This window comes from Mandrillus leucophaeus, unplaced genomic scaffold (genome assembly GCF_000951045.1).
Source record: "Mandrillus leucophaeus isolate KB7577 unplaced genomic scaffold, Mleu.le_1.0 Scaffold863, whole genome shotgun sequence".
Classification (NCBI taxonomy): Eukaryota; Metazoa; Chordata; class Mammalia; order Primates; family Cercopithecidae; genus Mandrillus; species Mandrillus leucophaeus.
Window position 1 is genome coordinate 674,943 of NW_012109397.1, and position 27,868 is coordinate 702,810.

General features: G+C 39.5%; 1 protein-coding gene across 8 annotated transcripts in view; it reads right to left on the minus strand.

Moving 5' to 3' along the window:
* CACNB2 (calcium channel, voltage-dependent, beta 2 subunit) overlaps positions 1-27,868 on the minus strand; it is a 449,623-nt gene that overhangs the window by 294,744 nt on the left and 127,011 nt on the right. For 2 of the 8 annotated variants that reach the window (XM_011968899.1, XM_011968895.1), the window contains exon 1: positions 17,170-18,043. The exons of the other annotated variants lie outside the window; for them this stretch is intronic. In XM_011968899.1, coding sequence (XP_011824289.1) covers positions 17,170-17,217 — 48 coding nt within the window. In that variant the 5' untranslated portion in view covers positions 17,218-18,043. Of the gene's footprint in view, positions 1-17,169; positions 18,044-27,868 lie in introns of those variants that run through there. 8 annotated transcript variants of the gene reach the window in all.

Genomic DNA, 27,868 nt, shown 5'->3' on the forward strand with positions numbered 1-27,868 from the left:
ATATTTCGTTTTCTTTTTTTTCTCTTAATAGTGCCTGTCACTGCGACTTTTCTCATCCCTTGATCACCTTGCCTGGGGAATATATAAGACTGTGGCCTTCCTGATGATCTCCATTCAAATTCAATTGCCTACGTTGCCAGAAGTCTTTCTGGAGTGCCTCTTGCCACATCAGTGCAGACTCATGATCATCATGAGGCCAGTTCCTTATTACTCACCACATCAAATCTTTTCTGGGTAGAGACAGGGTCTCACTATGTTGCTCAGGCTAGTCTCAAACTCCTGGACTCAAGCTATTCTTCTGCCGTGGCCTCCCAAAATGCTGGAATTACAGGCGTGAGCCACCGTGCCCAGCCACCACATCAAGTCATAAGCCAAATCCTGCATTTCTTTGGTCATGATGTATGCATAGCAGTTATATAATTAAGCTTAAAATTAATCTACATAGTAACAGCAATATTAAGGACAATCTTTTCCTTGTAACTTGATTTACTGGAACACAAATCTTTATCCATTAGCCTGAAAAATATCCATTTCTGTATAGTACCTAGGTTACTCACTTAAATCCAAGATTTGAGCCAAAATATAAGTACAATTAATCACATTGTGTTATAGCTGGTTATAGGAAACTGGTTCCCAGACAAATTCCCATACACGATCTGCTTAAGTGAGGATAACAGATTGACTCAGGAATCAAAAGCAATCCATTTTTTAAAAAAGAAAAAAATGAAAGAGATGTCTCATTCTAGCTGCCAGACTATGATTTCCTTGAAATAAAAGATTATTTGATTCATCTTTACATCCCACAAGAATAACATAGTGTCTGAGACGTGCTAGGCATTACATAAATATTGATTAAATGAATAAATGTAGACATTGTTAAGCTGAAGATTAAGTATATCTCACTTCATAATTTATGAGATATGTTTTAATTATCATTTGTGTTTTAGAAACCTCTGCATATATATTTCATCTTTATATTGATTTATCATGTCACATCATTTAAGTTTATGCTAACATTTAGTGCTCACTCACTTTTGTCTCCTTAGTTGATCATATTTTTTCCCAGGTGTATTAGAGTTTGGGCCACCTGGTGGAAAAGAACAGAGATCACTGAAGTCCCCACAACGGGCAGGGCCCTTACTTAAAGAATATACGCCTGTGGCAACTCAGAAAAGCTGGACCATAAGACTTCAGAAAAACCAGAGACAACTTTTGATTTTCACTCTGGTGTTCTGCCATGAACACAACCTTCTGTCTATAAAGGGTGTCGCCTTTATAGGCCACTCCTCCTGCATGCTCTGCGGTCTGCACCCGGTGCCACCTGGCTGACTCTCTCCCTTTCCCATGCAGACTCTTTATCACATAGCTTCCACTTCCTCACGGGATTTTTCTTCTAAGAGACAAGGTCTTGCTCCATCCCTCAGGCTGGAGTGCAGTGGCATGGCTCACTGCAGCCTCGACCTCCCAGGCTCAAGCAATCCTCCTACCTTAGCCTCCCAAGTAGCTGGGACTGCAGGTGCGTGCCACCACATCAGCCTAATAATTTTTTAACTTTTTGTGGAGATGGGGGTTTCGTTATGTTGCCCTGTCTGGTCTTGAACTCATGGACTCAAAAGACCCTCCTGCAAGACTGGCTGCGGTGGCTCACACCTTTAATCCTAGCACTTTGGGAGGCTGAAGTGGGTGGATTGCCTGAGGTCAGGAGTTTGAGACCAGCCTGGCCAACATGGCGAAACCCTGTCTCTACAAAAATACAAAAATTAGCCGGGCGTGGTGGCACATGCCTATAATCCCAGCTACTTGGGAGGCTGAGGCAGGATAATTGCTTGTACCCTGGGGTCAGAGGTTGCAGTGAGCCAAGATCATGCTACTTCACTCCACCTTGGGCAAACAGCAAAACTCCATCTAAAAAAAAAAAAATCCTCTTGCCTTGGTCTCCCAAAGCTCTGGGATTACAGAGCTGGGTGTGTGCCACTGTATCCAGCCCTCTATGACTTTAATTCTCATACATGGTAATCTTTCAGCTCCTGCTCCACTGCGAAGTGATACTGTGAATTCTCCATTCAAATTCCTAAGTCAAAGTGCTCAACCAAATACATTTTGGCTGCTTGTTTGTGGGGTGAGGGTGCGGTCCATGTAGTTTGTATATACAGAGCTGCCATTTGGCAGTGACTCTGAGTTGGGCGGCTTCATGTAGTAGAAGGCTGTAGGCTAGCAAGTATATGATTGACGTTTCCAATAAGATTGGCCTAATCATCCACTTCTTAACGTTGCTTATTCTGGTTTCACTCTTTGATTCTAAGTTTACTTTATCATGAAGTTGTCTGAGATCACCACTTTTGCCCAAAGTCTGTAACGGTTCTAATCTTTTATATCATGTAAAACAGAAAATGTTGCATGGTACAGAGATGTTCTGTGTTTATTGATTAGTTATTATTTGAGAGTACTATAAAATATATATTAATACTTTGACTTGTTGAAATGTATGAAAGATAGAAAAGGAATAAAGAAAAGTTAAACCAGAATTTCCTCATCAAATCTGAACAAAGTTTCATCACTCTCGTGGCAATTAAGTTAGTATTTTGAAACCAGAGAAATTGGTTCAAATTTCTAATAACAACTGATAGTAAAGTCCTACTTCAAAATTTAAAATCTTGAGCTTCTCTGGTCTGCATGGTAATTTAGAAACCATTAATAGAGCACTGATTGTATTATTCTATGCAGTTTACAAAAAGTAGAGCCATTATTTAACAAGAAGAAATTTTTAAAACCATGATGAGTTGCATGGGAGAATAAAATCCAATTTTATTTTCTTCACGAGCCACTCATTTAATTTGAAACCTTCTCTTTTTTTAGAAAAATAAATGTTATTTTTCTTTTTTTAAATCTTCAACTTTTAGTTTATTTTCAGGGGTACATATGCAGGACGTGCAGGTTGGTTACATAGGTAAACATGTGCCATGGTGGTTTGCTGACCAGATCATCCCTTCGCCTAGGTATTAAGCCCAGCATCCACTAGCTATTCCTCCTGATGCTTAATATGAGACTAATTTTCTGTGCATACTCTTCTATCAGCTCCTAGAAGCTGATATTCAAAACCACGTGTGTATGTAGTCTCCTGCATCTATTCCCTTATTATGAAGCTAACCTTCCACCTTCATGAAGAAGTTTGGCATTAACAGGATAAAGTTGGGAAATGAGTTCAGAAAGCTGGTATTTAGATGGCACATTGGTACTTAAATCTGACCTATCAGAGGCCTGGCAGAAAACTAAAGTCTATAGCCGGAAATCAAACCACAGGGGAAACTGTAAGAACTCTGAGCTGCTGCCATTTTCTCCATTTTCTCCATTTTCTCCAGATAGCGATGGAGCACAGCTGTCAGAGTGAAATCCTGGCTGACTGACTGACTGCATAAAATGCCATGAGAAACACCTGTCTCATCAAGGACATTAAAAAGGTAAACATGGAACATCCAATCAAGTCAGAAAAAGCCAGCTTTCATCTCCTTTTTTGTGGAGTAGAGTCCAAATCAGTGTCTTTTAAAAGAGTATCCTTCAATCTGATTGTAGTGTCAATCATGGCTCAAAAGTTAAGTTCATTGGAAAAAAAATAAAACTGTGCAATAAGAAATCATACAAAGAAAAAAAAAAAAGAAAAATCAGAAAAGGACCCTCCAGCCCTGATGGTTTTTCCCTTTGAAGTGGGGATTCATTTTGAAATTTTAAGTGTTTTTTGGTCTGCAGAAATAAGAATCCTATAATTTTTAAATGGTTATAAGCATGTTGTAATTATAGTTCAGAAATGAAAATTCTATGAAATTGGTGCTTTGAGGAGGATTGACTGAAGGTTATTTAAAATAATACATTTTTGAAGCCATAAGACTAAATTAAGTGAAGGTCTGGACTATATGAGAAAACAAAATTGTGGATTTCTCTTTTAAAATATTTACAACCCTGAAGGAAGAGAGGTCGTGACATAGAGAAGTTCTGACCCTCTCTTCACCATCTTTAATCAAACAAAAATTCATAGGCAAACCTTGCTTAGAGCGCTTACACACACAGTGACAAATTCTAGGGTCTTTCTGAGCTGCTGCCATATTCAGATTTGAGAAGTAGGCGTTCAAGAGTAAGTTGAGGAGCCTTCTTGCACAACCTTAAGTCACTTTTTAAGATATTTTCAGTGTTCTTTCAGATAAAAATGGGTGCTGACGGGTGCCGATAGTTACTCACAGTGTGAACAATTTGCAAAATACTTTTCTTATTCCTTTCCACTGAAGGTGCCTTGTCTCTCCTCTTTTTTTTTTTTTCTGGACTGACATTTATTTTCATCAAAATAAGTAGTCAGGTTGATTTATTTCACCCGAATTAACCTTATATAAGGGAAGTTGCCACTAGGCTTCACCATGTAGTCCATTGTGCGCAGGACATCTGACTTCCTTCTGCAGCATCCATAATGATGTCAAAGTTAGAGGTTAGTAGGACCCCCAAGGAGTGGAACTTTCTGGAAAAGCAAAATCCAAATCATATCTTTCCTTCTAGATATTCACCAGAACTGTGTCTGTTCAGACCTGTGGTTCCAACAAGAAGAAATTCCAACAAGAAGAAGAAATAAATGGTATGAACTGGATCTAGTAGTTAAAGTTGTACCTTGAAAGGAATTAAAGAGTATATGGTATTTCATTTTAGCTATTTTATAAATATGTTCTTCAAAGTGTTGCTCAGTCAATTCTGCAAGCTTCTACTATAATTCAGTATTACGATTCAATAAGTTGCCAACACTTACTGAATATCTGAGTAAAATCTTTATTGCCATGACTACTTAAATTAATTCAAATACTGAGTCCCTACTTTGCAAGTTTTTGCCAGGTACAAATCCTACTGGAAAGGCAATTCTGTCTTTTGAATTCTGGATGTTTCCTTATAAACTCCATCACTATTAGTCACCATTTCCATCATCTCCATTTATGTAATGAGGAACATCAGCATTGCTAAGCTTAAATATGTTAATTCTTCACTTTCTAAGCTTTCACCACTGGAGAGCATAGTTCATTTTTAAAAACAGTATCATTAGGTTCTATGTATGTGCAAAAAACATCTGTGGTTTTTATCTGGCCAGGATCCATTTCCCTCCTCTTTTTTTCTTTCTGGAAAATAGCACTTGGATTTTCCTTAGGGAAATCCTCCTCATCCTCCACTGTCTGCAGGCTTGGTGAGAGAGCCAGTCAAGCAACCCTCCCCTCTCCTGGGCTGGGGAGATCAAGCCAGGTCACTCTGATCCCTTCTGCTAGGAACTTGAACCTTGAGACACTTGACACCAGTCGACTTGAGGTGAAGCTGACTCACCTCAAAAGATAGACTCCAAGCAGCCCAGCCACAGTTCCCAATACTGAAATTCTCAGAGCAGCCCTGATCCAAACTTCAGCTTTCCTTCCATAGCTCTGCTATTGGCCAGTAGCCCTCAAACGATAGTGATGCACAATGAAGTCACATTGAGAGATTATTAAACATTAAATTATCAGGATCCATCCCTGAGATTCAGAGTCTATGGGTCTAAGATGGTTCCCAGAGATCTGCATTTGTTTTTGGACAAACATCCCTGGGAATCCTAATGCTAATGACCCAAAGAACACATTAAGAAGCTGTATTAGTCCATTCTAATGCTGCTAAAAAAAAAAAAAAGACATATCTGAAACTGGGTAATTTATAAAGAAAAGAGGTTTAATGGGCTTACAGTTCTTCATGGCTGGGGAGGCCTCACAATCAATGGCAGAAGGCAAAGGAAGAGCAAAGGGATGTCTTACATGGCGGCGGGCAAGAGAGCTTGTGCAGGGGAACTCCTCTTTATAAAACCATCAGATCTTGTAAGACTTGTTCACTATCACGAGAACAGCATGAGAAAAATCTGCCCCCATGATTCAATTACCTCCCACAGGGTCCTTCCCATAACTTGTGGGGATTATTACACTTCAAGGTGAGATTTGGGTGGGAACACAGAGCCAAACTGTATCAGAAGCATTACTACAAACTTCCAATGAATTCCATCTTTTACATTAGAAAGAGGTGATTTCTGGTATGTACCACCAAATTATATTACCCACCCTCTCTGAAGTTTTGGAGGGTAATTATGGATATAGAGGCATAGAACCTTGGAGGAGAGGAAGGGAGAGATTCCACATCTTCCAAGTAGATTCTTTTAGCTCACCATTCCTTGACATCTTGCCTTGTCTCCCTTAACTAGGAGCCTTGAAAATCATTAAGAAGCCTTTGTTCCTATTAAAACTATGTCCAACTCCTCTTTGTAGAAAAAAGGTTGTGATCCACTCTTTTGAATAGCTATCACATTGTTTCATAATATCATATCTGCTCCAAAGAAAAAACTGACTCACCCAATAATGAAACTACCATAGAGAAGTCAATGGGACACTTTGGGGGAAGTTTCACAACTCACTAGAAATATTACCAAAAAAAAAAAAAAGAAAGAAAAAAGAAAGGAAGAAAGAAAAACATGGTAAGAGATGGAAATTGCAACAGAACCCTTGTCCATTACTCTTTTTATTCTGGTTTATTGTTTGGAAATCAGGGTAGGTTACATAAATTATTTATTCCTTTGGTAATAGGGAGGAGAATGGTGACCTGCTCATCATAAAAGTGCAAGGAAGAAAAAATCCTCAATAAACAAAAAATAAAGCTACTTCTGATGATTCAAACAGAAGAGAATTGGCTGTTATCTCAATGTAATACCAAGGAAGAGAACACACACAGGAGTCTGGCTCAATGGGAAACAGATCTATTCAGCAGAAAGGTCAGCTGGCAATGAAAGCCTCTAAACCAACAATACAAAAGGCTGCTTCAGAGAACAGCTACCTGCCTGTGCTGCAACAGGGGGAAGGAAGGAGGAAGGACACATCTCCTAAAATAGGAGCTGCTTGTTTTATATACGGTAAAGATGTTAGGGAAGGTTTCCATACATATAGCCATTAAAGCCCTTAACTCAAGGCTTTAAATAATCTGGTGGTGTTTTTATTTTTAAATGGCTGTGCTTGAAGATAGGTTTTTGTTTTTAAATATGTTTTTGTTTTTAAACATATGTACCTACTTTTGTAACTGCTGTTTTAAAACGAAGTTAGTTTGTGGGCTTTAGTCAATGTCATGCTTTCAATGAGAACTCAGATCTCCTCTGCACTTCAGCAGGTCCTTGTTACGGGTAAATAAGCTGCCTCTTGCTTTAAATTCTTAAAGGAAATACAAGGAATATCATCTAAATCGGGAAAAGAGGCCAAAAGAGGAAATGACTACATAGTTTCAAACTCTGGCAACCAAATTTCTCTTCTACTTTATGCATATCAACCAAATTTCCTTCACTTTATGCATATTGACGAGACCAAGAAACATTTATACCATCACAAAGCTCTGTGTATGTGTGTTTATACAAACAAGTATATAGTGAATTTCACATATATCACATAAATCAGTGAAGTATCTGGGGGAAGCTTCATAGACTCACTGAGAGCATTACCTCTATCCCCCAAAATGACGTACTATAATGACAAGTAGGCATAAAGGGGTAGTAATGAAAAAGTAAAAATTTGATATTTCCCCAGCATTATGTATATATGTCTTGAGGGTCTGTCATTGGCCAGGCATTCTTGCTGGGCAACAGAGATACAACAATCAAAAAGGGAATGAAAGAAACTTAGGTTCAAAGATGGGCAGACAACTAAAGGGATAATTAGGATAAGGTAGGGTAAGTGTTACAATAAGGGAAAAGCAAGGATACCTACCCAAGACCAGGGAACAGCCTCTGTGGAGGAGCACAGGCAAATGAAAGAGTGTTGTTTGTTGGGAAACTGTATGAAACTAAATGCCACTGGGACTTCAGAGGATGAAGGTGCTGTGAGTTGAGGCTAAGGAGACAAACGGTGGCTTGATCAAGAAGCGTCTCATAGCAACACTGCTCAGATTGCACTCATATTCTCAGAAAATGGGAACCAACTGGGGCTTTAAGCAGAGAAATACCATGGTTGCTCTTGAAAAAAAATCACAATGGCAGTTCCAATGTGGAGAATAGATTGTTGGAGGATGAAGATTAAGATGGGGTGACCAGTTAGGAGGTTGCTGATATGGTTTGGCTTTGTCCCCACCCAAATCTCATCTGGAATTGTATTCCCCATAATCCCCACTTTCGAGGGCGGGACACAGTGGGAGGGGCCTGGATCGTGGGTGCAGTTTCCTCCATGTTGTTCTTGTGATAGTGAGTTTGTTATGAGAGCTGAAGGTTTTATAAGGGGTTCTTCCCTCTTTGCTCTCTTCTCTGTCCTGCCACCATGTGAAGAAGGTCCTTACTTCTCCTTCTGCCATAACTGTAAGTTTCCTGAGGTCTACCCAGTTCTGGGGAACAGTGAGTCAATTAAACATCTTTCCTTTATAAAGTATCCAGTCTTCAGTACTACTTTACAGCAGGGTGAGAATGGACTACTGCAGTTACTGTGGTAAGTTGGGAAGGAAATAACAGCCTGCACTAGGATTGAGATAGGTGGTAAAGAAAGAAAAGATTCCAGAGCTCTCAAGGAAGTAGCAATGATTGAACATGAGTGAATGGATCAGAAAGTAAAGAAGAGGGACAGGGACTATGTTTCTGGCTTGGAGAGTATAACAGTGTCATTTAATCTAACCGGTAAATGAGGAGTAGATGTAAGTAGTGGTGGGAGAGTGGAAGGGAGGAACAGAGAGAGGGAGGAACAGGACCACAAGGATGGAGCTCAGTCTTGCATAACCATGTTTGCAGTGCCTGGAGAGTTTCCAAATAGAGATGTCTGGAAACTTTTGAATATGGGTCTAAAACTTGGAAGAAAGATCTGGGCTGGGATTTGGTAGCCATCAGCATATGTGCAGAAAAGTTAACTTCAATTTCTCTAGCCATTTTTTCTAAGTCTATTTTTTTTTTTTTTGCAGATTTTCTTTCTTTTGAGCATTCCTCAAATGTTATGTTGCCATTCACCAGCTTCTCTAGAGTTGAGGATGAACTCATGACCACTTGAAGGAATAGCAATATGGCAAGACATTGAATATGTCATATGTAGATGAGGACAAATAGGAAGAAAAAAATGGAGACGCGAGAATGTGGTATTACAGAAGTGAAGTGAAAAGTGTTTTAGACAGTGGGATGGGGCCATGTCCAAGAGATGTGACCATGTGACCATCATGAGTGGTGTGTATCTTTAGTGGAGGATGATAACTCAGTAGGCTAGCACAAATTAATGGAAATATCTCTTAAGATGATGTAAATTCACCTGCTTAGATCTCATATATTCCTTCTGACCTTCATTTACTTAGGAAATCTGCCAGCAAGCAAGGCATTTCCACAGTGCAAATCAATTCAGTAGGACTTGATCACCCTTCATGAAACAGGTTCTTATCATGCAAAGCAAAGGACTTAACCCTAACCCACAGTTAAGCACCTCCACATATAACATCCCATGAAGGCCAGACCTAAAGAACCAGCCAGACCTTGCCCTTCTTTATTCCAAAATACTTTGAGTACACATGACAATTTGTCAATCAACAGACTCCTCAATTTATGAATTAATTTTGCTCAATGCATTTCAGGTTGAGTGTTTTCTAGTGAGCTGGGAGATAACATATAATTAAATTTTATAAGCCTTTCTAGAAAAAGGTGAGAGAGAAATTAATTTTAAGGCATTTGTCACATTAAATATGTATTATTAAATTAAAACATACTTATGACAACATATCTAATGATGTAAAAGGTAAAATCCTGCCTGTTCCTCTATAATCTCATTTTCATGTATATATTGGTAAAGTCTTTTAGACCTCTACTCATGCAAACACCAATATAAATGCAAACACACGTAGAATAAATGCAATCATACTATCTGCATTGCTCTATGTCTTAATTTTTATATAACATATTCTCAGAATATAAACCTCCTTCTACGTCAGTCTATACAAATCTAGCCTTTTCTCTTTAATGCCTATATGCTATTTCCTACTATAGATGGTATACCATTTATTTATTCCTATTGTCAGATAATCCTGTTATGTCAAACACATTTTAATGTTCTAGAAACTCATATATTTCCACCACTAGACTAGACTTTTCTGAGAACAGAGATGAAAGGTTCAATTCCTCTCTACATTTCTAACTTTCAGAATAGCCTTGGGCAAAGAGCAGGGACTCAGTAATTGCTTCATGAATGAACAGTTAGATGATGACCATTACAGCCCCACATAACTCAATACGCTTTACAAGAGCTTTCTTTAAAACAATGAAGGCATCCTTCTAAAAGGGACTGCTCTTTTTCAGCATTGGAGAAGTTGTGCTCAGATGCAGAGGGAGGTGGGAATAAATCACAATTAAAACAGTACACATTTACTTGAGTATTTACTATGTGCCAAGTGTTTTCATAGTTTAACACATTTAATAATCATAGAAAACTTAAGAGTAAGACTCTATTATCATCCTTGTTTCATAGAAAGGGAAGTTGAGGCACAGAGTGATGGAGTGACATGCAAGAGCTTCTCCAGTGTGCAAAGGCTGGGCCCCTGCCCAGAAGTGTCATTCGCACATGAAGCTGCCTCTCCAATGGGAAGAAAAAGTGATCAGTGTTAACTGGGGACGTGCTGGGAGGTGCTAAGGCAACCAGAGGGGCCCATGCCTCTGAACATGCACCAACAAGCTCATTCTCTACACATGCCCAGAGGTTGCCAACCACCAACTTAATTTCATTTTCCCGCCTCTGTGCTCCTTAATGTTTATATGAAAGTTTACCTTACTTTCTTTTTTATTTTATTTTATTATTTTATTTCTGAGACGGAGTCTCACTCTGTCACCCAGGCTGGAGTGAGGTGTTGTGATCTCGGCTCACTGTAACCTCCACCTCCTGGGTTCAAGTGATTCTCATGCCTCAGCCTCCTGAGTAACTGGGATTACAGGCGCCCCCCACCACACCTGGCTAATTTTGTATGTTTAGTAGAGATGGGTTTTCACCAAGTTGGCCAGGCTGGTCTTGAAATCCTGACTTCAAGTGATCCACCCACCTTGGCTTCCCAAAGTGCTGGGATTACAGGAGTGAGCCATCGCACCCGGCCTCTTATTTTCTTTTAATAAAATGTCATTATGTAGTGAGGTTTATAATTAAAGCAAAATTTAAAGCTCTGAAAAAATTAAGGATTTTAACATGGCCAATATTAAAAGCTATTATTAACAAAAACACATGCAGTTCCAAATATGGAAAGTTAGCAATTTCTTCCAAAATACACATGTGAACTTGACATTCAAAGATACAGAGGTCTTAAAAGCCAAGTATCACCCTTAAAGGACATCTTAAGACATATCTGGAAAAGCTCTGAGTGATTTAAGGAGACAGATATATACACACACACACATATATATGTACACACACACACATATATACACACATAGTATATATACACACATACATACTCATGTGCCTTTAAAAATCATTTACTGTGAAAATATATTTCCCAAGGCATATATAAGTGTATAGCTCATACTTATTTTATTTATTTATTTAGAGATGGAGTCTTGCTCTGTCTCCCAGGCTGGAGTGCAGTGGCACGATCTTGGTTCACTGCAGCCTCCACCTCTGGGGTTCCAGTGATTCTCCCACCTCAGCCTCCCAAGTAGCTGGGATTACAGGTGTGCACCACCACACACGGCTAAGTTTTTGTATTTTTAGTAGAGATGAGGTTTCACCCTGTTGTCCAGGCTGATCCTGAACTCCTGACCTCAAGTTATCTGCTCATCTTGGCCTCCCAAAGTGCTGGGATTACAGGCGTGGGCCACCGTGCCCAGCCTGCTCATGCTTATTTTAACTAGTGGGACAATTCTGATCACTTGTGAAAAGTATGAATTGTGAGTGAAAAACCACAATTAAAAAAAAAAAGTATACTACCTATATTCTGCTAACCAGAAATCTCTGTGAACTGGCACTTCAGCACTTCTCTAGCCCAGTGATAATTGATTTTTATATCAAAAGCACTACAACATTTTCATGTTAATTAAATTTAATTATAATCCCATTATTTAAACTTGGAAAGACATTCCAAACAAGATGAACAAAGCACTATACATGGAATAAGAGTCAATTTCAGCTTGAATCTCAGTTTGACCATCCTCAGACTCTGTGGCCTTTGACAGTACAGTTTATTTCCCTGATGTGAAAATTTCTTATCCATAAAATGAAGATATCATCACTTCCTTTGCCTATCCCTAATGATTGCTTTAATGTCAAATGAAATAGTGGGCATAAAAGTATTTTGTAAACTTTGAAGGACTACGTGAATGTGCACTGGGTAATTGTAACAATCAGAATTTAACTAGAGTACCGAAGCTTAAGTTATGGTATATATACAAATGCAAAGTCACTTGGTGACATTTAAATGCTCTAAAAGCTCAAAGGTGATCACACCCTATGGAAAGTGTGGATCTTATAAGAGATTAGTGACATGTGGACTACGTTACCTTCCAGCATCTAGTCATTTATTAAAGCTTTTCAAGACTATTAGTAGTTAGCAACTAACACAGGCAGCAACCAAGTAGACAGCAAATTCCCCTGCTTCATGATCTCCTGTCACAATAACTACTCATTTTTGAAAAATGACTACATATCAGGCCAGAAGTAAGTGCACACAAACATTATTTCATCTTAGCTCTCACAATAAACTTTTGAAATTGTATTATTATCCTGATTATATGGATGAGAAAACTGAGGCTCAAAGAAAGAAAAGAACCCCACTATCACATGGTAAGTAAACGATTATTTCAAAATTCAAACCCAGGCTAAGTCTGATTCCATTTGTATATATCTCTGTCTATAACATTTGTCTTTAATGATTTTGTTATGCTAATTACCAGATGCTTTTCTCCTTACCAGTTCTTTTCTGAAGCATAATGTCTCAAAAGACAGATAACCTAAGACAAAAAGAAGCAAGATGCTGGAACAGGTACTTCACAAAAGAAGATAGCTAAATGGGCAGATGCGGTGACTCACTCCTATAATCCTAGCACTTTGGGAAGCTGAGGTGGGCGGATCACAAGTTCAGGAGTTCAAGACCAGCCTGGCCAATATGGCGAAACCCCATCTCTACTAAAAATACAAAAATTAGCTGGGCGTGTTGATGGGCACTTGTAGTCCCAGCTACTCAGCAGGCTGAGGCAGGAGAATTGCTTGAACTCGGGAGGTGGAGGTTGCAGTGAGCGGAGATTGCGCCACTACACTTCAGCCTGGCGACAGAGTGAGACTCCATCTCACACACACAAAAAAAGAAGATAGCCAAATGATCAATAAATATATGAAAACACGCTTGACTTCATTAGTTATCAGGGAAATGCACAGCAAAGCCATAATGGGATACTCTGACATACCAGACAGGCTAAAATGCAAATGACAATACTAGGTGTAGGGGGGAGGCACGCAGGTGGGAGTGAACATTGATCCGATGTTTCAGATCAACTGAGAGTATCAACTGGTTTCAGAAAGCTGCTGACCAGCATCTACTTAAGAACAATGTATTTATACTGTACCCTATGACTTGGCAATTTCATTCCTTGATTCGCATCCAAAAGAAATGCATACATAAACATTCACAATATGGCATGTCCCAACTGTTTATAACAGCACTATTTATGATAGCCCCAAACTGGAGACTACCCAAATGCCCATCAACAGTAGCATGGATCACTAAGTCGTCATAGAGCCACACAATGGAATACTGTATAGCCATGAGCACGAGAAACTGCAGGTTCAACTATGTGCAGCCACGTGGCTTAACATCATGATACATATGATACAATAGTGAGCAACACAAGCTGGATGAGAGGAGAGTACATGCTGTTTGAGTTCGTTTGAATAAAATTCAGAAACAGGAAAAACCAATCCACCATGTTAGAAGTCTGTTTAGTGGGTACCCTGGGGGAGGCGGGAGACAGCTGGAAATGGAAGGGAGGAGAAGGTCACTCACAATGCTTGGTTTCTCGATTTGAGCGTTGGTTACACAGGCATGTTCACTTTGAGAACATTCTTCAAGCTCAACACTTACAATTTCTGCACCTACTTTTCTGCATGTATGTTATACTTCAGTAATAATACATTTTAAAATTACTAAAAGGATATAATTGGATTGTTTGTAACACAAAGGATAAACGCTTGACGGGATGGATACGCATTTTTCCATGATGGGATTATTACGTGTTGCATACCTGTACCCAAACATCTTATGTACCCCATAAATATATACACCTATTATGTACCCACAAAAATTAAAACATTTTTTCAAAAAGCTTACCAAAAAGAGTTAGTATCTCTGCTCTCCAAAGCCTGCAAATGTCAATACTTCGGAAGTGTTTCACAGAAATGCACACAGAGCTTACCATGTTTATATATCCTTTTAAATTTAAGAGTATTTATTCAGCTCACAGATTTTCATGTCCTTAAAGAAATAGCAAGACAGTTTAGGTAAACACAGGAATTACTTCTGAGCTGTGAGGCTGAGTTCTAAAAGAATGATGGTTAGGAGTAAACAAAAGAATGAAGACTAGATATTGAACATCAATAATAATGTCAAGAATAAAAGCCTTATGCATTGAGTTTTAAAGAGCAAGACAGGGCTACAGCCTACAGCCTACTTCTGCGAGCCCAGTGCTCAGAGAAGTTTTGAATCTGAAGGTAACATTAAACAAGTGAGGGGAGGGAACCTAATAAAAGCAACAGCTTAGAAAGGTAAAAACCTAGAAATAAAGAACTATGGCATATGCATATAACTTTCTTTGAAACCCACATAACTTTCATATTCTTTCTGAGAGACAATGTTTGAGTAGGAGGAATTCTTAAGAAAGCTGTCATACTAAAAAGAAAAAGTATAAGAACTAGTGAAAGATTAAGATACACACACAGATGCAAATTTGTCAATTGATTTATATTGTATCTAAAATATATTCTCTATATAATTAGATCTAACAGATATATGCATACATGTATGTATATACATATTGGCATTTAGTTCCAGTATTATCAGAATTGTGATTCCCTGAAATTGACAACAGATTTGAGAAAGGACACCAGGACAACCCAACCAGTGTGGTGAGGTCCTAACCACTAGCACCACATAGGGTTCTGGCTGCCCTTTGTATTCCATGAGCAGCCTCTAGACTCATCTGCTTTGCAGACAAATCTAAAGTCTCCATCACAGATAGATGCACAGTGGGTTCTTTTCCTCTAAGGAAAAAAATAGGTTTCAGATTTAACCTATCTTCCACTCCGGGTTGGCCATCTGTAAAGAAAACTGCAATCCATAAAGTGTCAAAGAAGAGAGGTTAAAACAGCAGCACGTGGGTTAGAGGTAAAAGGCTTCCCAAGAGAGAAACGCTCTAAAGTACAGGAAAATGTATTTCTAGTGACCAAGGTTATGCATGTCTTTTACCTTTAAAATACATTCGTGCTCTACATATTGTGGTGCTTTATTCAAAATACAGGGTAAAAATATTTGAGAATGAGCAGATGAACCAAGTCTCTGTATCTTTCAATCAAGACTTCAAAAATCCAGATTATGCTGTCTCTTCTTTCTATTTATTTACACGTTCGATGTAAGAAGAAGAACTAAAATAAGTAGGGTAAAAATTTGTTGCTTTGTTGGAGGCCTTATTTCAGAATTTCTGTATTCAATAGGCACACATAACCATGGATTTCTTCTAATTCATTATACGAGAATAAACAGAAACACAGAAAGCTAAGAAATTCTCACTCTTCATTATTCTCGTAACTATGGATTTTTAAATTAAAAATTTTTTTGTTTTTAACTTACGGTTTTCTTTAGGCGGCTAATCTTATACTCTAAAAAGTTTGTAACACTTATTCCCAAATCTTATTAAAAAAGCAATTAATTTTTTGATTGGATGAAAACCATCTATCCCTGCAGATGTCGTCTTTAGAAATCTTGGCTGGCTACCTCACTACTCCATTGATTTCTGATATGTCAACTGTTGCATTCAAAAGACAAATGGCACCAAATATGTAACAATTACAAAAACCTTTAAATGAAAGGGGTTTTTCAGGCTTTTACTTATTTAATCGAATTGATCACTCTCTTTAAGATTCGACAGTATAGTTATCTCTTCCCTGCCCTCCCACCCCGCCCCCTCACCGTTTCCAACTTTATTATTGAGATCATATCAGATTTTGACCTTGTTTGTCCTATAAGTCTCACATATATCTCTTTCTGTGGCCAATTTTCCAAGGTCACAGGTTTCTTTACCTTCAACACTTTAAGTATTGATTAGCTTGCTTTGTCAATTTTCTATTTGTTTTGCAGTCAGGAATGTCAAACCAGTGTTAAGCAATTCAGCACTGCAGTTTGCCCAGCCTGCATAAACCTCCTGTTCCCTTTTGCATCCCTCCCTGAAAATAGAGTAGCTGCACGCAAAAGGAGTATGAAAATCAAGCCAGCGCTTGCTCGGAGCTGGTCGGCTAGTGTACGGCACAGCATATTTCAATTAGCATCCAATCAAGTTAAGTAGTGATACTTCAATATTTGTGTGAGCCTGCCTTGTAGAATTTAATACTCAGACAGCCATTTTGCAAAACACAGCAGGGCCATGAAATAAGGGCTATTTCAGTGAAAGAGTCACAGGATGATAAAGCTGTTGCAACAGCTGTGTCATCCATCCAGTGATTATTATCTACTATTTTTCTGAAGCTGCTCAAAATAGGATTTAGTGTTAGCCTCTGTGCCTATCTATAATTTGTCAAACTCCGTGGTATTTCTGCCCCCCACCATCCCATCATTCAAATATGAAAACAGGACTACTGTAGGTAAAAGAGAGTATCAACTGGTTTGAATGAGACAGATCTCTGAGACAATGGACTTCTCAAACCAATCCCTGTGCAAGTTATTTCCAACCTTATCAAAGTCACAAGGCACAAAAGATAGATAAAAACATCTCTGGGAAAAAATAAATATGTCAGAATCTGCTATACCTCAGATTCCTTGAAAACTCATGGTACGAGATGATCGACTGTCTGGTTGGTTCAGCACAGGGAATAAAAACAGCTGAAAGAGGCAACATGCACCAGACAGACACGAACAGTATTTTCAGCTCCCAGCTGCAATTCTACAGCAATAGAAACTTACATAGGACACCCGTACTCGCCGGCGATGCACCAGCCCGCAGCACTGCATGAAGAGGGGGCAGAACGCAGTCAGCGTGTGGCTTCACCAAGCTGCACTGTGCCTTGTCTTCTCGTCACAGCCTCGGTCCATTTCTTCCCACCTTCTACTCCCAGGTAAGAGGCATGAGCAAATCGCTTAGCTTCTGCCTCCTAGGTAGTTTCTAAAAAAGCCACCGTTCCTGCAGGCATGCCAAAACTTTGTTCTCCCCTGTTTTGTCTTTTTTTGGGGGGTGGGGGGCGTAATTTGAGATCTTCTTCAAGGGGGTTTCCTATTTGCAAAAATCTACAAGAAGTAGCATTAATTTTCCAGAAGTAAGTATTGCTAACACAGAGTTAGGACTGTCCAGATCATCAGAGTTTCTTGGTGACGCTTTTACAGTAGCCATTCTCAACTCGGGAGATTTTCAAACATCTGAGAATCTTGCATTTCACGACCCTGCAGTATTCTGCTTTTAAAAAGGAGGAGGCCTACTCCAGCTGCTGTTTATGTGACTGCTTCTTAGCACGCTGCTGCTCCTGCTTCCGCGGCTGCTCAGCTATGATTGCCTTCTTCACAATGCACAGGCTGACAGCAGCATCCTGGATTCACTGTTACCTCTGTAACGTTTTGGGCATATCTGATTTGCTACTTCTCCCTCCTCCCCTGACCCTGAAAAATGACTGAGTCTAGACTCGAATTCACTGTGGATTCCTAGGACTACAGAAACATCCTCCAAACCATCAGATGCTTTGTCCTGCAGTAGGTATTTCACATGAATTGTAAGGAGGATAGCCAGAGTGGCCTCAGGACCTGACTCGCTCAAGCACTGCGGCGCACGGCTGTTTGGTGCTCACTGACAAATATTCATTTTCTGGGTTAAAGCATGTTAAATAAACGTAACTCTGGAAGGCGAATTTGATCCGACTCAGACCTCATTAATTCATTAGATCACATACCACCTATGATTTAGATATAATAAACTACATAAGGCTGCCTTCCAAGTGTGAGAGCTCCCAAGTCAATATTCTTTGTAAGCTATTATTTAGCTCTTTCCCTAAAGACCCAGTTTTCAGGGGCTGAGTTGATCCTAATATTCTCCCTAAAGACCTTGTGCATGTCACATATAAAAAGATGAATCATTAAGACATGTGGAGATTCAGCTGTTCATTTGTATGATATCAGCCATTCTAATACGCAATGATTCATAAAACACTTTAGTGTGTCATAGATATTGATCCAAATTTGCCCCCATGCCCAAGTCATTCCATATTCTGCTGAGACCTAAGAAGGTATGTTAATGATTTCATGTCACAGATTAACCACCACTACGTTCTTTAGGTTCCTGGAAAAATAAAAGACAATTAATTCTCAACAATTTACCAGTATTTTCTCAAGGCTGTTTTGAGATAGGGTCTCACTCTACTGCCCAAGCTGAAGTGCAGTGGTACAATCATGGCTCGCTGCAGCCTTGAACTCTTGATTGCCTTGCTCAGGCAATCCTCCCACCTCAGACTCCCAAGTAGCTAGGGTTGTAGGTGCATGCCACCAACCTGGTTAGTTTTTTGGTTTTTGTTTTTGTTTTTGTTTTTTTTTGGAGACAGAGTCTCACTCTGTCACCCAGACTGGAGTGCAGTAGCACAACCTCAGCTCACTGCAACCTCCACCTCCAGGGTTCAAGCAATTCTCGTGCCTCAGCCTCCTGAGTAGCTGGGACTATAGGTGTGCACCACCATGCCTGGCTACTTTTTGTCTTTTTTTTTTTTTTTTTGGTACAGATGGAGTTTCACCATGTTGGCCAGTTGGCCAGGCTGGTCTTGAACTCTTAGACTCAAGTGATCTGCCCATCTTGGCCTCCCAAAGTGTTGAGATTACAGGTGTAAGCCATAGTGCCCAGCCTAATTTTTAAAAATTTTTTATAGAGACAGGGGTCTCACTTTGTTGCCCAGACTGGTCTCAAACTCCTGGCTTCAGACCATTCTCCTGCTCCAGCCTCCTGAAGTGCTAGGATTACAAGTGTGAGACACCATGCCTGGCCTTAAAATCTATGATTTAAAGCAACAGTTTTATATTGTTATTAATAGTCTAAGAGGTTGATAGAGCTGAAAAAAAATTCTGCCTTAATCTCCTTATTTAACTGATAAACCAGGTCCCAAAATGATTCCATGTTCTGTTTATCAGTAATATAAGCAATAGCATAATTTAAACCCTGTAGCTTATACAATCTACATAGTCTGTGAAAATTCTATGGTCTTATCATATACCAGTCAATCCTTTGTGGATTTGAAGGTCCAAAAGGAAAATAACAGATAGTCTATAGATAGACAATAAGGACACTTTAGTGATTAAATCAGAAACCTAGAGTAAAACAAAATTTCTGAATTACACTGCAAATTGGCTCTTGAAGTAAATCCTGGAAAAAAAAATCCCTCACCATTTTCTGAACCATACATGATATATTTCTAGTAGGTAGGATTTCAATTTGATTTTTTAAAGAAACTTTAGTGAGAAGAACACTAAGTAATATAAAAGAACACATAATTCAAATTCAAGTTTTTTCTTTTTTTTTTTCCTTTCTTTTGTTTTTGTTTTTGACACAGAGTTTCGCTCTTGTCGCCCAGGCTGGAGTGCAGTGGCGGGATCTCGGCTCACTGCAACCTCCACTTCCCAGGTTCAAGTGATTCTCCTGCCTCAGGCTCCCGAGTAGCTGGGATTACAGGTGCCCGCTACCAGCCTGGCTAATTTTTTGTATTTTTAGTAGAGATGGGGTTTCACCACGGTAGGCAGGCTGGTCTCGAACTCCAGACCTTGTGATCTGCCCGCCTCAGCCTCCCAAAGTGCTGGGATTACAGGAGTGAGCCACCATGCCTCAAGTTTTTTCTTAAGACCCCTTCATCACCTCCATCACCACACTTTTACTAGAATAACTGAATAAAGAATAAAAATTCAGCTTAAAGTTAGAATAGGATGAAAACACTGGGGAAATGATCTATCTCTTCTATGATTCTGAATTTGATTTGGAATTCACTTAACTTTTTATTAACTATGATATTTTTATATACAATATAAGAGAGATTCCCCCGTTCATTAGAGATTCCACCCACCTTGTCATTCAAGAATCCACAAAAGGATTCCAAGCACTAACTAATTTGATTCGGCAAACATTTATAGAGCACCTTCTGTTTGCTCAGTGCTGTGCTAAGGTGCTGGGGATATGAAATGAATAAAATACAATCCATGTATTCCTCTAGGCACTTATAACAACTGAGGAGGCTGGGTGCGGTGGCTCACGCCTATAATCCCAGCACTTTGGGAGGCCCAGGTGGGCAGATCACCTGAGGTCAGAAGTTTGAGACCAGCCTGACCAGCATGACGAAACCTTGTCTCTACTAAAAATACAAAAATCTGCTGGGCATGTTGGTGCATGCCTGTAATCCCAGCTACTCAGGAGGCTGAGGAAGGAGAATCACTTGAACCTGAGAGGCAGAGGTTGCAGTGAGCCGAGATCACGCCACTGCACTCCAGCCTGGGTGACAGAGGGAGACTCTGTCTCAAAAAAACAGAGGAAAGAGAACACAGTATTTAAGAGCAAAGGGAACACCAAGGAAACAAGTCCTAACCATCCCTGGAAGGAACAACAGAGCCTTCACAAAGATGAGGACACGGGCTAGCCTTGCAGAATGGATAGAATTGCGTTCAGTGGAAAGTGGGCGGAGAAAGAATTCCAGGCAATGGGCAGAAAATGCAAAAGCACAGAAGATTACATACAGACTATACACAGAACAAATTGTGTTTCTATAGTGTATATGAAGAAGGGTATCTTCAGACAACAGGGATCTACCCCAAGTCCTCATTCCAAACTCAGTTCTCCCCCAGATTCAGTCTTTACCTATCTCTATATCCCTAGCACTCAGTGCAGTGACTGAAACATAGTAGGTATCACAAAGATTCATAGTTGTCCCCTCCTGACCCATTCTTTACTTCATTTACAGTAATAGAAATAGACACTGGCTGCTGGGCTAAGACTAATGTCCCAGCTTCTCTTGCAACGTGGATGGCCACAGGACTAGATTCTGGTCAATGGGCAGATGCAGAAATGGCATGTGCCAATACCCAAGTCATGTGTCATTGCTGAGAGCTGGGACAGCCATTTATAATGAGAAGAAAGCTGCACATTCAGGAGAACAGAGCGACAAGACAGACCCAAATCCCTAGGACAGGGGAGCTGCAATATTGGCCCAATAGTGCTTACATTTGGACTGCACCAAGAGACATAACTCCTATATTGGCGCTTTTGCTCTGATTTCAATTATAGATCCTAAACTTGTACTATTATTGCTATTATTATTATTAATTTTTGAGACAGGGTCTCTGTCACTCAGGCTGGAGCGCATTGGTGCAATCTTAGCTAACTGTAGCCTCAACCTCCTAAGCTCACGGTGATCCTCCCACCTCAGCCTCCCAAGTAGTAGTTGGGACTACAGGCGTGTGCCAACGTGCCCAGCTAATTTTTGTATTTTTTGTAGAAATGGGGTTTTGCCATGTTGCCCAGGCTGGTCTTAAATTCCTGAGCTCATGCAATCCACCCATCTTGGCCTCTCAAAGTGCTGGGATTAGAGGCCTGAGCCACCACACCTGGCCTAAACATGTATTTTAAAAGCACCTCAAAGTGCTTCTGGAATGAATGATGAATTCACAGATCCAAGCCTGTGGAGGAGGAGGGGGAGTGGAAGAGGGGAATAAGAAAAGGCAAGAGTGGAGAGGAAAATCAGGATCTCAGGCTGGGACTACCTGGGTCCCATCAAAAGAGTTTAGATGCAGAAAAGAGTTTAGAATTGAACTGGTAGTACATACAGAATTATTGAAACTTTTAAATGTGAAAATTTCTGTAGTTTTATTAGGAAGTAGAAAAAAAATTTCAGACTGTTGAGTCTGAAAATAACCTGGTCAATAGTTCAACTTCGGCAAGAAATTGAAAGGTTTTGAGCTTGTATACTTGTCTGTGATAACTGTTCATTTACTAAATAATCAAATAAAGTCAATAAAAACTAGTTGCTTGGCTCATGTAGCTAAATTACAAACCTAATGAACTGCTAAATTAGCTGTTTTGTTATGAGATATCTTAAAAGCAAAATATTGAAAAGTGATACAAAGAGGCTCAATGACTAAAGTCAACAAATTAAAAATAATCAAAGATAAATGTAGATAATATTGATGGCAGATATATATTTTTTAATCCAAGGGATTTATTCCTGGAGAGTCATTTGAAAGTATGAGGATTACTGTTTCTTTACTGTTCACTGTCCACGTTACTATTAGTTAGGAGTGGCAAGAACACAGTCAAAGTTAAACATCAGATGAAGTGCTTCCTCCAAGAAGAGAACTCTTTGATAATAGGAAATGAAAGACCTAAAGAAGCCTTCTGTGGCAGAACTGAAGGTTTTGTGTCAGAGTTGACTCTGCTGAAGTGTTTCTGGCTTTTCTGTGGCTGTGATTTCAGGAAAGAAGGGTCCCTCCTCCAACAGACACGTGCTCATATCCTCATTAGACTCTCCCTTCATAGTACGTCTGCAACCATGAAGAGCCTAGTGTCCTTAAGTTGACCGAAAACTCTTTTGCTAATTTCAGTAAAAACAAAAAAAACGACCAACTGTCTCTATTCATCCATCCGGCCAACAATATCAACTGAGGGCTGCTCACCAAGCGCGTGTCTCTGCTGGGCACCAGTAGGATGACGACAAGTAAAACAACTAAGGTCCTTGCCTTCAAGGAGCTTAAAATCCAGGGGGCAAGGCAATTTGAATCCAATAATCACATAAGCATATAATTATAAGCTAATAAGATATTTGCATGAAAGTACAGAATACTATGAAAATGTAGAGCAGGTTGACATCTTCGAGAATTAGAAGGGTCAGAAAGGTGTCTCTGGGGCACTGCTACCTGAGCTGAGGTTGAAGGGTGCGAAGGAGTTAACTAAATGCAGGGGAGATAAGGCAGGAAGAGGGAAGGTATTATTTACAAAGGTCCTTGTGGTAGAAAGGAGAAGGCTGAGTTTAAGCAGTTGGAGAATAAAGTGAGAGAAAGAGAAGATGAGGTTAGGGAGGCAGGTGATACCAGGCAAGAACATGAGGACCATACTGGGGATCTTTTCTCTTTCTACAAAGAGCAGTGGGATTTCTTTCCCTCAAAAGGCGTGATCAGATTTGTACCATTTAAAATCCACTTTGGCAGTAGAGTTGAAGACAGATTGGAAGACAGCTAGAGAGAAGCCAGGGAGGCCAACTAGGAAGTAATTTTATCCAAGCAAAAGATGATGGTCTCGTGCTAAGGAGCTGAAGACAGGAGGTAAGGAAAATGAACGAATCTATTAGATATTGAGGAATTCAAGTAGGTAAGTGCAAATACAGAAAACAGAAAATGAAACCCAATGTAATACATACACATTCCCGTGTTCTCTCATTCCTGAACATTTCCATGCATTTCTGAAGTTCAGTCTTTGGTAATCCAATCTGTGATAAACCTTTATTTTCATGTCAGTGCCAGTTTGCTTCTATTTCTTGGTCCAGTCCTCATTTCTCTTCTTAGGGTCGTGAACAAAATCCTTATCTGGCTGCTTGCAGCTTCCACCGAATTCCACTTCTGTAGCCTCTATTTCATTCCAGCTTCTACAGAACTGAAAACTGCACACTCTATTTCATTCCAGCTTCTACAGAACTGAAAACCTTTCTCTAGTTTTCCTTTATTTCTCACCAAAGTGTCTGGGTTCTCTTTTGACCTGCTGGATTTTTTTTTTTTTTTTTTTTTTTTTGGTTTTTGTTTTGTTTTGTTTTCCAGACCAATAATCTATCATTTTTTTCTCAATAATGAGAGTGGCAACATTTGTTTATTTACCACCTACACGCAGATAGCAGGAGAAGTAAATAAGATAACGAAAAGCAACGTAATTAGGGAAGAAGTCATACTTTTGAAATTACTAGTAATCATGGAATGCACACTAAACCTCAATGATAAATTTAAAATATATTTTGTGTTATTGAGGTAGACTACACTTAGCACACTTAAGATTGTCAGAACAAGCTTGCGCAACCCTAATAAATCCCAGTTCTCTGATAGCTCAGTCATACTTAAAGGAATACAATGTAGCAATGAAAACTTGAAAATCAAATGCCAATCTTTAATTGCATAGCTCAAAGGATGTAACACAGGATCCTATAACCCACAGCAACACTTCTCAAACATCCTTTTTCCTTTCCTCCCTGATTCTCTCATAATCAAAGCCATTTGAGGACCTATACTTTCTAGCACAAACAAAAACATCAAAAATGGACTCTCCCAGGTACAGAGCTTCCTGACACTCTCTCTCCCTCAACCTACATCCTTCAGCTTTGTATGAGGTAAATTTGCTTAGTTTCTGTGCTTTTAAAAATTTTCTTTACATTTGCCCTATTGTACTCATCATTCAGATTCTAAACAAGAAAAGCCAGGAAACAAAAACCTGATTCCTTTTATTTTGTATCTTCAGTCAATTTGCTTCATGCCCAAACTTCAGGTTTCATGCTCCAGAGCGGAGGGCAATGATAGAACGTTATTAGATGGGGATGAAAGGAGAAGTGCTGAGTAGAGAAAAGTAAAATTCTCTTTATTACAGGGAGTGGAGGAAATGAGGATGGAGAGGGGAAAAGGCGAGGCATATTCACGTCTTAAATTTTCCACACTCTCAGAGAATCCATTTGACCCATTCATTTCATTCATTGTAGATCTAAGAAAATGCAACATGTATATAAGAAAGAAAATGGTAGCTCTTTGGTGGCAAAAGACAAGAAAGGCTATTCATAGTGTAACATTTCATGAACAAATCTAGGATGATAATAGGATAAAATATTTCCCAGCAGCAATTTTGATTTCCTCTTTGTTTGGAAAGACCACGAAAGAGAAACATACTTTTCTCTGAAGCTGCCATAAAATACTCCTGATAGATTTTAGAATTCTATGATGTACCTAATAAACTGTATATATTTTTATTAAAATTCATACTTATCATAAATATTGCTGTGTACTCAGCCCCACCAGTATCTAACTTACCTTACTATGCAATTCATTTAAAAACTGGACAGTTTGTAACTTTTTAAAAACTCAAGGACTCAAGCAAAGAGGTAAAAAGAGTTGCACTGACTCCTGCTGAGTTCTAATCACTATTCTAAACACATCACGAGCTCATCCTCTGATTCTCGCGACAACTCCATGAGCCCTTCATCTCCATTCCATAAACAAAGAGATTGGGGCACTGTGAAGTCAAGTAAGTTGCTCAAGGCAATGGCAGAGTCAGGACTTCTATCCGGATGTTTGACTCTTGAGCCCATGGCTTTAAACCTCTTCCTACCTTCTCTTTGAAAGGTGAAAATTAATTTTATAAGCTGACCTTGGAGGATCACATAATGGTTAATTAATTAACCAATCCAGTCATACAACAGACGCTTTTCCACCCGAGCCATCCTCTGTCTACCTTTCAGGGGTTCCCCTTCTAGCAGTTTCCCAAATCACCTTTCTGCAAAAACATTCCCACCTTACACTTTTTCCTTCCCCTTTCTTGCAAAGTGTGAAATTTTACCAATTGGAAAATTCATGTTGTGCCACAAGTATCTTCTTATAAAAATTAAACCTCTCTTAAATATAAGCTCTATGACAAATTATTTAAAACCATATTTTACATACCTATAGCTGTGTATCTATCTATTCCTCACCTTGTTTCAGAAATAATTAAAGGCAATTTACAAGGATAAATTTTAAAAGGACGTTTAAATAACATAAAAGAGGGGTTAAAAAAAAAAAAAAGCAAAGCAAAGATGGCAGTACAAAACGCAGAAACCAGGCTCGAAATGCATCCCATAATAATGGAAGTACTTCCTACTATGAGCCATAGATCTGGCTGTAAGCTTTCGAGCAGCCAACTCAAAAAGGGAAACTCGGTCGGTTATGTAATTTACCATCCATAAGCTTAAAATAAACCAAATGCTCAGAAGAACGACTCTGTTTGGCACTAACACCAGACACCAATTTCTCCTGGAGGCCCCATAAAAAGGAACATTGTGTAAACTTATGAACAGCATTCCTTTCGGTAAATGCCACAGTGGGTTCTGAAAAGCTGTTTCTTTGACTGACGGTCAGGGAAAGCTAAAGGTTTCCCACCATAGCAACATTCAGTAAAATAATCTGGACAGAGAGAAAGAAAAATAGGTTAGATAAGATAATTAACTCCTTATAGATTTGGCTTGAACCAAGAATAACAACAAAAACAAAGATAAAAAACATGAACATTTATTTACTGATACAGGCACCCAGTGAGCATTATTCCTTTAATCCTCTTATCAATTATGAAGAAGACTATTACTCTTTCTCCCTGGGTGATATGGTTTGGCTCTGTGTCCCCACTCAAGTCTCATGTTGAATTGTAATTCCCCCAGGGGAGGGACCTGGTGGGAGGTGATTGGATCATAGGGGCAGATTTCCCCCTTGCTGTCCTTGTGTTAGTGAGTTCTCATGAGATCTGATGGTTTAAAAGCATGTAGCACTTCCCTCTGTGCTCTGTCTCCCATTCCACCATGGTAAGATGTGGTTGCTTCCCCTTCACCCATCCGCCATGATTATAAGTTTCCTGATGTCTTCTCAGCCATGTCTCCTGTACAGCCTGTGGAACTGTAAGTCAATTAAACCTCTTTTCTTCCTAAGTTACCCAGTCTCAGGTAGTTCTTTACAGCAGTGTGAGAACGGATTAATACAGTGGGTTACAAATGAGGAAACAGACTTAAGAGTTGAGTCCAGGCATGGTGGCCCATGCCTGTAATTCCAGCCCTTTAGGAGGCTGAGGCGGGTGGATCACCTGGGGTCAAGAGTTCGAGACCAGCCTGGCTAACATGGTGAAACCCCATCTCTACTAAAAATTCAAAAACTGGCTTGGCGTTGTGGCAGGCCCTTGAGACCCCAGCTACTCAGGAGGCTGAGGCAAGAGAATCACTTGAACCCAGGAGGTGGAGATTACAGTGAGCTGAGATTATGCCATCGCATTCCAACCTGGGCAACAGAGTGAGACTCCATCTCAAAAAAAGGAAAAAGAAAAAAAAGAAAAAAGAGTTGAGAGACTTGCTTAAGGCTACGAAATTCATACGCAGCAGAAATAGGATTTGAACCCAGATTTGTTGAACTGTAAAAATCTAGCTCCCAATCAGAGTTTTAGACAGTGAATGGATTGTGTCTACTAAACAATCCCACTGAGTATTGTTTCTCATCAATGAGCGTCAGATAAATATTTGATGGCAATGACCTTAAGACTACTCAACACAGATGCATATGATTTACCAATAAAGCTGGAAGTAATAAAAGACGAAGACACTTAGGGGAAGACCGTTCACCTTAGCTTGCAGCTGTAGATAAAGAAAATGGCTTTTCCTCCGAACACCTAACTACCAATGAGAAGTTCCAAGACTGGGGAGAAGAGGATGTAGGTAGCTCTGGTGCATGGACACTTCAGGAGTAAGACCAGACCTGGGAGGGAGGTGGAGGATAAACCTACACAGTATTGGATATTTTGGGTGAGGACTTAAGAAAGTAGAGATGAGGAAATGGAAATGGAGGAAGTCAGAGATGGATCTTGTCTCATTCAAAAGCAATTTGCGTTGGTGTTGATTCT